Source organism: Apteryx rowi, unplaced genomic scaffold (assembly GCF_003343035.1).
Source record: "Apteryx rowi isolate R43461 unplaced genomic scaffold, aptRow1 scaffold_222, whole genome shotgun sequence".
NCBI classification, from domain to species: domain Eukaryota; kingdom Metazoa; phylum Chordata; class Aves; order Apterygiformes; family Apterygidae; genus Apteryx; species Apteryx rowi.
The window spans coordinates 220,713-230,478 of NW_020448553.1; the positions used below are offsets into that span (position 1 = coordinate 220,713).

The following is a 9,766-nucleotide window of genomic DNA, read 5'->3' on the forward strand; positions in this document are numbered from 1 at the left end:
TATTACTTAGGCAACCAGAACAGGGAAAATGGAAACAGCCTGTTACAGGTGAAACCAAATGAGATGTTGCCTAGTAACTCTCAGCAGGGAAGCATTTAAACCCAGCCCGTTTAGTGAAGCTGATGTTGTGTCTCAAAGATTATTTTCTGTGAAAAAAAATCCGAAAGCAGGAAAGCTCAATTTAACACACATATGATTTATGTTACAGCAAACCAGGGTGACAATGCTTGGAACAGTACAAAAGTATTTACAACTTGTACAAGGAAGAACAGACCAGGCATGTTTTCAGCAAAAGGATCATTTTATTGAACATTTTTATATGTTGTTTTTACCCCCAAATACAGAAAACTTCACATTCATTTTTTTTTTCCAGATTCTGAAGTACACAAGTGATAACAGAAGTCTGGAGATATTACACAGATCATTACATTGTTATAATAATATTTCTCTGACAGAAAGTTCCTGGAGCAAACCCTGTTTCAGGTCTGCTTTTGGACATGGAATCAAAGTCATTGATTTAAAAGAAGAAAGACTCCATGTCTCCACTGGTTCCGTTTCCTGGAATAGTTTTAATTAGGCCCTACTTCAGAATTTGCTTTTATGGGTTCACAGAAAAGTCACTGATGTGGCTAAATGTCTCTCACATCAGAGAGAAAAAAAAAAACCTCTTAAACCTTATTTGGAAATTCATGTTATTTTTGCTTCTCTTTAAAAGGATATGATGAACTCAATATATGGAAGTAAAACCTCTGGCACAATCCACAGTGTATAACTGTATTCCTGGGTGTCACAACTAAATGTCTTTTAACATTTTAAGTTCAGCATAGGCAAAGTCAGCTTCAGGAAAGCATTTCATTTCAACATTCTCAATACAGTTAATGATGATAGTTATGAATCTATCTATGGATTATCACACAGATTTTTTTTTAATTAAAAACACAGTAAACATCAACACTTACATTGCACTAACCATGAAAAGGCAGACTGCCAAACATGAATCACAAAAATACATATTTTATCAACACTGATAATAGCTGGAAAGAAAAACTGCAACAGCATAAGGAACTCAAATCTGAGTTCTATTTAAAAATATGATTGTTTTTCACAAGCTGGCTGTATGAACAGCGAAAGGAAGTTCTGTAAGCTGCAAAGATCCATTTCTTACCGACTGGAGCCTGGTTTGAAGTTTAATGAAACACTGTTGATACAGAATCTCTGTCCAGAAGGTGCAGGACCATCATCAAACACGTGGCCTAGATGCGCATCACACTGCAACAGAAAGAACTGTCTTCAGCATTAGCTTTTCAGACACACATCTCTCTCCAGCCTGAAAACAACAGCATTGCATTTTCTGCAGTGCTGTTCCACTGTTAAGTTAAGGCTGACCACTGAAAGGGAAAGGGAAAGAGAAAGAGAAAGCAATCTCTCTCACCTTTCCTCATGAGTTATCAAACATTCCCTGAAAGGACTTTCTTCTTTCAGAGGACAAACTTTGGGACCAGAATAAAACTCACAGGGAAACTCTTGTTCCCTCACAGGGAAGCTCTGGTCAGTTCACAGATCTTAATAACAGGCCAATCTTTTAAGAATGACAGCTGAGCAGATATAAAGGGTTTCTAAAGATGCTTCTCTGCAAGATGGACATTTGAGTAATGCTTTAAAAAATGACTGAAAAGGACTTGAAACATAAACCCATTAAGAGATGGGTTAGTTTGTGATCAGTTCAGAGATCTGTATACTGTTAACCAAAGCAATGCTGTGAAGGCCTAAAAACGTAAATATTTAGGTAATATTTGTATCTGAACATCTGAAGGAGGTTGACAGTATGGCTGATAGACAGTGGACAGTATGGATAATGGAGACCTACACAAATATCAGTGGCACTGTACACAGGAGGTGTATAGACCAGGAATGTTCAGAAGTGGCATTTAAAGACAGCGCATGAACTAAACATGGGATATTACTGACTGGAGCTAGATCATGCAGTTAGCATAAAATAAAGAGGTTAACATATTAGAAGGTAGATGGCAGATACATACTGGAGATGACAACACACAGGAGAATACATAATACAGTGTAAGAAACATTGCATGTTTGTGAAGGAGACCCACAACTGGGATACAGTTTGTGACATTTAGTGACAACTATACTCAATCTGGTCACTTGTATATAGCATCAGGATATGTGCTATCCTGAATAAAGAAACTTGGGTGATGAATCCAGTGTTGAATTGCATGGGTAGGTGACTCTTTGGGAGAGGCAAGACTAGAAATAAATTCTTAAGCAATCACTTTTGGTCAGTGGGTAAACATGAACCTCCAAACAAACAGACAAGAAGAAATCAAAACTTAGGTTCTTTTCCTTAATATCTAATCTTTCTAACAGTAGGAATACATGAGCATTAGCATTGATTATCTAGTGAGGTTGTGGAGCCTCTATCACTGGTATTTTAAGAAAAGCAAACATTTAGTAGGACGATATCAGAAAGCACTGATCCTGTGATGGAGGAGATGGGTGGACTGAATCTGGGAGTTCCTTCCTATTGTTTGTTGTCACATACTGCAATTCACTTGAGGTCCTCTGAATAAATTTTCTGTCCGAATTCCAACCCCWGGCTGTACTTAAACAAGGATGCTCTCCTCAGTCACATCACTGTCTTGATCCAAAACCAACTGTCTACATTTGAAACTTAGAACTTTACTCATATATTTGATCCCAAGAAGTGAAACAGAATATTTGCAATGATCTAATAATTCTCACTACTACATTTGGGTGAATTCATTCATGGATACAAATAAAATATATTTGTTAAGATTTGGATTGGATCCTTGGTGATCTTGGGCACCACCTCCAAAATAAACATACCTTTTTGCAGATGACTTCAGTCCTTGTTGATCCCAATGAGTTATCTGGTCGTTTCATGATATTGGTATTACTTTCATCTCTGCCACAAGTACCGTAAGCCTCAGAAAATGAAGGCCATCCAGTCCCAGAATTGTACTTCTTTTCTGAACTATAAGGGAAAACAGATATTCTTGTTAATTAAGACCAAAGATGTTATAAAAACTTCCGCCTTTATCAACAACATTGGCTTCTTTCTTCATCCCTATCTTGTACAACTTTTAGTAATATTTAGCACAGTAGAAAATTTCTCACTGGCATCAAACTGTGCTGGAACATGTTTTCCAAATGGAATTCTTGATCAGCCCACAATAGGAGCTTTTGCCTTATCACTTCTATTTCACTGACAGTTTAGCATTTTCTAAAGCATGAAAAAAGGTCTTTCCAGTATCTGAGCACATTGGTAGCTGAGTTACATTTCTAAAGTTGCAGTTCAAAGCTTGGCACAATGCAGCAGAACCTCAGAGAACAGAGTTTACAGGAAGAAACAAAACATAACACAGAACCAGAATGAGTATGGAGAACCGTTAGGTTGGCCCACTGAGCCTGGTTCATGTATGATGATGGCTTCTGCTTGCAGATTGCAAAGTGACACAGTCATCAAAATAGTCTGGTAAATCAAATAGAGCTTTGCTCAAAACTTCAATCAACCAATGAAGAATTCTGAGAGCACAGAGATCTACTTTTCCCAAGAGACAACCACAGCCACTAGATAAAGATACTACAGACTGTTGACTTGTGGGTACCTCCAGTAAATATACAGACTTACCAATCCAGTTTAGTTGCATATTAAAACTTAGAGTGTATTGTAAATTATGATCAGAAAATATTTCCAGGCTGTACCATACAGAAATGTAAAAGGCCCTCCTCTCAGATTTCTCATGTCTTAGCCTACGGCACTCAGATTACAAAATCAATGCTCTTACTGGCACCTAGTGGTAGCTGGAGACATTAACACCACTGATAACTTTTTCGTTATAAAAGGGACTATTACATGATTCAATATATAACTTAAAGCAAAACATTTACTGAAGAGAACCATGTATATTTTGGTGGGATATTAATACAATGAAAAAAGAAGAAAACTGAAAATCTTACTTACAATACCTTTTAGAAAGACAAGATAAATGAGCTGGTCAAAAAACTTAAAAAATTGTAATACTCTAAACCAGATCAGTATTACAGATTCAGCATGCATTTTATAATTAACTGTATATGGCTTTCTATGAGCAATCTAACTATGGAAATAAAAGAGGAGCTGCAAACAAAAGAACATCCAAGGGATAATTTTTGGATGGGCTATTGCCTAATCCATCAAGACACATTAGAAATGCTCTCCTACCTCTATCCTGCACATAAAACTTGGGAGAAATAAGATACAGTATAGAGGCAGGCTGCAGCAAAGCAACTGCAGTTTGCAGATTCTCCATATGCATAAGATGACATTTAGGGATCAAGTCCTGTTTCTATCCAGGCAAAGAGGGCTCTCCGCCATCCATGCTACTGTGTCTACTGGGCACAGATTCCCAAGGAATAACCTGGGTGAACATAAATATTCACACACCACTTCTGAACTTCCCTAACATATATTTGTTATTTTTTATTTTGAAAATATTTCAATTAGAATTCTTCATTTACTGACCCAGGGATCCTTCTGTTCATGCATATACAGAGAAGCCACATAAAGATCCTCTCTGAAATCCAGTGAAGTCAAGAAAAGTCTTTCTGCTGTAACACCGTGTGGGTTTTGCATCTGTCCCTGACTGACTCTGTCCCTTACATGCAGCTCACAATGCTTAAGCTTATTGGAGATGTTTTCTGCTGCTAAAGGATCAATCTTTTGAGCTGTAAAACTAGCTCTCAACAAAAATTATTTCTGTGCTGTTTTACTAACAAGAATATCACTTAGATTCCCTAATAGAAACATTTTAGTACCCCAAAATATTGCTGTTCAAGATCGTATTTGTCCTTTGAAGTATTTCACCGCTTAATTTATGGATAAATGGACCTTCCCTAAACATATGCATTAGATTAGCCTTCAACACACCATTCCTCCTGCACATTTCATTTACTTTGATCCCTATTTCAGTCGTCCTGGATGGAATCCAGATAATTCTAAAAAGTGCTTTTTGCTGTATGAATCTCAGCTGTAGGTTTATGGTTTGCTGAAGGTTTGAGATTTCATTAAAGCACACAATTTGCTATCTATAAAGGTTAGCTTTTTGTTCCATGTATTTCTATACCTTTCAAATTAATATACCATAATAAATTACGGTGTATATATATATATATAAACACACATGTATACTTACAGAGAAAGGAGGAAATGCTTCGTGTTTACCTGTGGCTAATGTTCTAATGCATTTGAAAAAGAAAGGACATTTTTAATGCAGTAGCAAATAAACACGATGAATCAATCTCTTATCAAATGCCATTTTTTCTGATTGTTAGTGTCCATCAWAACATAATGCATTCATGGAAAAAATATTTTCAGCCCATTTTTGAACATTTAACAATTTTCAATTTTCTTAACAGATTTTTTTAATATAATCTTATTTTTCCCCTGTATCAATCTTTGTGGTTTAATATTATTTTATGCTTCAAACAAAAGTACCTATATTCTCCTACAGCAGGATATTGCAAAATGCAGCATGACTGTTTGATTATATTGCTATTTTGTCATTAGTTTAGTAGCTAAAGCAATTATCTTCAGTTCAGTACTCATTCTCTTCATGTTGGCCTAACTATAGCTATTGTCCAATATAAAGATTGCCTAAATTAAGGGAATATCAGTTCTTCCACAGCTTGGTAATTTAAAATTTCTCTAATTTATCTGAATTTCCAAGAGGTTTTTTTAGGTTTTGTATTTATCTTCAGAGTATTCTGCAATGCCACACTACTTTCTGAAATTATTTTATTTAAAATTGTTTATTAGTAAACCTCTACAGAAATACCTATCTTTAAGCAAATATCTGCTTGTGTATCATGGTTCTCCACACTTGAGCAAAGGAAAACTGTCTATTAACAATTATCAGGCTCCAATTTTATCATTTAATTGCTTAGTTTCTGTTTTTTTAATACAGACACTACAYTTTCCCCACCTCTTACTCTTCAGGTATATTGTTCTTCAGCTTCCTATTCGAAGTTCTGATCCATGATACATCCTTTAAAGTACTCACAGAAACGGGCATATTAGCCGTATTCCATTGAACTCTCAGTTGGAAATATATAAAGGCTATTTTCTAGATCAAAAATGTGAGGAACTGTCTTTTCTGGTTCAGTTACAGAGAGCAGAACACCATCTGCATATCCTACTTTGAGGCACTCTATTTCCTTTTACTTAGACTTTAATGAAGTTGCAAAATATATAGTATTGTAAAGAGCACAGAGGTTAATAGCAGTCTTTCACAGCCAGGTTTTTAAAAGTAGATATAACTGAAGAGGCAAAAAGAGTGGAATTTAATTTAGGGCACAAGAAAGGGGTGGGGGTGAAGAGGAGGTCTTGGCTCCAAATCAACAGAGGACCCAGCAAATAAGAACATAATAGCAGCTATACTAAGGCAGACCAGAGCTCTCTCTAGCCCAGTATCCTGAACAACAGCAGATGACTATGGAAGAGTAGAAGAACAGAGCAAACACACAGTGATACTCACCCATAAACACACATATTTTGTGGCAGCCTGTGGCTTAGGGACCTCCTAAACAGACACTTACTATCAGCCAAAAAGGAGACTGCATGTAGCAGGAGAAAAAATGCAGAATCCCTAGTATAACTATCACCAGGCCACTGGAGACCCTTTTCTGCTCAAGAAAAAGGCTACCATGTACCTGTACCGCCACAAGTATCTTGTAAAACTCATACATAGCACATAGCACTCTAGCATCAAAAGACTGTTTTTGTGACCTAACTAAGCTTTCTGTTCTTCTAATGAAAGAACATAGCACCTCCTGCCACAGTTATGGCATTTTAAGGATGCTGTGAAATCTAAAGGATGTTACCTGAACAGTGGGGCATTGCAGCACACGCAGTAGTATATTCCTGGTTCTGTGTTATTCAGATAGATTCCACTGAAAGGCTTTAAAAAAAAAAAAAAGGAAGAGAAAAGGGAAGTTAATAATGTAGGTCTTTAAAAGCTCACCATCTGGAACAAGCATGTAGGAATCAGATTCAAAACAGGAGAAAAAACATAAAAAGAAGGCTTCACAGGGGGGCTTTGAAGAACAAACATTAGCAGCCTAAAGAAATGAAGGGGAGGATGCCTTTGGATTAATAGTGAAGACTACCTCCTGCCCTCAGAAACTTCAAGACTAGTCAGATGCATAAATCACTCAGGTACTAGGGCTAGAGTCACGACCACTCAAGAACTTGTGCAACGTGCAGGATCCCAAAGATCAAGTCTCTTATATGGAGTTCCACAACTTCAAAGTGCTCTGCAAAGGAACTTTTCTCTTCCCTAGATAGTCTGGAATTAAGATCCTTATTTTACAGATAAAGATTTGGGCACAGCTCACATGGTTGAATCCCATGGCACATATTCAGCTGCACAGATCCCCTGATTCCTGGTTAAGGAACTCCAGCACTCTACCCACAAGGTTACATGGCCTCAATTAGAGAAGGAAAGAAAGCACAGGGACAAGGTGAGTGTGGGGGCTGGCACATGTGGGATAATCAGGCTCCTGAATATTATATGGATAATCTACATAAGGTTAAAAACAGAAAAAAGAGACTACAGGAAAGATACAGTCCTCTTCCTTCCCATTGGAAAGGCCTCCATTATTGCTACAGAGAAGTCAGAGTTGACTTGCTTAGGTTTTGAACTTTTTTTCTGGCAATAAAGTAATCCCAGAGAAAAGTGAAAAGAATGAAGAATGTTTTTTCATCTGCAAGCCAGTCTGGGTCAGAACAAATTCCAGACAGTTCAATACATTGAGCCTAGCTTTCATCCACAGGAAGGTAGGGGAAAACTTGTGAAGCAACTGAGTGATGACAACTCCCCCAAAGAAAATTTTATGCCAGCAGAGAACAAGGTTGGCTTAACCTTGGAAAGCATTAGCTCTTTTGCTTACCGGTTCAGTTCCTTTTTGTCTTGTAACACAGAATTGCTCTGGAGTCAATTTTTTTTTCCAGTCTGTAGCAACAGTTCTTTCAGCTTGTTTAGTCAGAGAGCCTGCATCTTTGACTGGATATAAAAATACAATGTGTATTATTTTTAACACTGTTTTAACTTAGATTCTCTAAGAGATCCTCTCTTATATCCACAGTTAAGCGGGGGGACAGAATAGAACAACATAAGTCACACATCGCAGTGCAAACCTCCAGGAATGCCTACTGAGTCTGTATACGCTGTGAAAGTGATTTATGATCATATGGGATTGGCTAAGATAGTTGAAAAACAACAAGTAGAATGGAACAAGTAGTTTCATTCCTTCTTAGCAGAATGCATCCAAAAGTTTGAGATGGGAAACAACTTCCACACTCATCTCCATCAACACAAGCTAATCCTTGAAACAAAATCAGCTCCTGAATGATGAACATCTGACTGGACTTGTCTCTTACAAAGAAGAGATGATGCTGGGAAAAAAAAAACATTTTGAAAACCATGTCATCTCTACCAGTTAAATAGATWCACCTATCTCCTGAATTCCCTAGAGACCAATTTTTCCACACACTACCACCCAGAAGTAATGCTTCCTGCCCTTTCTAACTTGCTCGAAAACACCTGGGGTACACCAAGTGGGACACTGTGGCAGACTGTGGCCTGGCTTTGATGACATATGGAGGTACCACCTCTGGTCACCTCTCCTGTTGCAGCTTGGCTCCTACCCCCTTTCTCCATTCTGCTTGGTACACTGCTTCCCTTCGCCCTTCCCATCCAGTGCTAGATACCTTCAACCCTTCTCACTTCCTCTACCCCAGTCCTCCCTAATCCCTGTCATCTCACATGCTGGGACTACCCTTGCCTTTCTTTCTCTTTGCCATGCTTTCTCTGCTCCTCYAATATGCTTTCTTGTCCCAGGAGGAGCCCTGAAGTGCATCTTCTATTTGGAGAAATATATGATCTAATTAATTTTAAAATAGGTATTGTAAAATAGGTAAATTTAAAATAGGTATCACCTTGGAGCTCGTGTCACGTACCAGGGCCTTACTGCCCTGAGCACTGAACAGAGAACAGGACAGAAAGGAACAAACGGCCTGGCAAGTAGTTACTACCGCTGAGAAGGACAACAGTGCCTGTGCTCGACAGACAGCACCAGGCTCTGCCGTTCCAGTTTACCTCCACCACCTCGTATTTTCTGATCCGTTCGGGCCAGTCAAAAATCCCATCCTTTGAGGCACCTGCCCCACTTTGCCCCAGCTAAGAGAACACCGGTAATGTGGGAGATGAATGGCAAAACACACGTGAGCACAGTCATTCACTACCATCAGGGCAGAGAGAAACGAGAGACGCAAGTCGCAAACCCCTGAAGGACCAGGGCTGCTGCATGCAGCAGCAGGGAGCAAGTGGGCTAACGTGCAGCTCAGCAGAGGGAGCAAACTGTGTTCACAGATATTAAATTATTAGCTGGGTACATAATCCATTCTGTTTTGTCATAGATGAATACAAACTTTTAAAATAACCTGGCACCATGAGGGCAGAAATTAGGGCAGCCTTCACCCCGCCCTGAGAAGCCCTTTTGCTGGCAGGTGTCCCCACGCTGCACGTGTCCCTCCAGCAGCTCCCGCCGAGCCACCCCGCAGCACCGCTGCGACCAGTCCTAAGGGGCTCCCTTAACTCAGGCAAATTAAGGTGAAAAGGAGCCGTGGAAAAGGCGGTTTCATAGGATGAGACACCGTTACACGTGCGTTGTCAGCACTGCTCCTCCT

General features: G+C 38.8%; 1 protein-coding gene across 1 annotated transcript; it reads right to left on the reverse strand.

Moving 5' to 3' along the window:
* Window positions 1–339: 339 nt before the first annotated feature.
* On the reverse strand, window positions 340–8,738 carry MSRB2 (methionine sulfoxide reductase B2). The gene is made up of 5 exons (XM_026064946.1): window positions 8,726–8,738; window positions 7,969–8,081; window positions 6,901–6,977; window positions 2,866–3,013; window positions 340–1,269 (listed from the first exon to the last, which is right to left on the reverse strand). Exons 1-5 carry the CDS (start codon window positions 8,736–8,738, stop codon window positions 1,162–1,164), a joined length of 459 nt encoding a protein of 152 aa, XP_025920731.1. The 3' UTR covers window positions 340–1,161.
* Between the last annotated feature and the right edge of the window lie 1,028 nt (window positions 8,739–9,766).

What these genes read in the sequence shown, in the direction of transcription:
- MSRB2 (XM_026064946.1), bottom strand. An exon ending in GACAAAAAGGAACTGAACCG is followed by an intron (nt 6,978 to 7,968) that starts GTAAGCAAAAGA and finishes TTTTTTTTAAAG; the next exon opens with CCTTTCAGTGGAATCTATCT. An exon ending in CTGAAGTCATCTGCAAAAAG is followed by an intron (nt 1,270 to 2,865) that starts GTATGTTTATTT and finishes TTTCTGTTGCAG; the next exon opens with TGTGATGCGCATCTAGGCCA.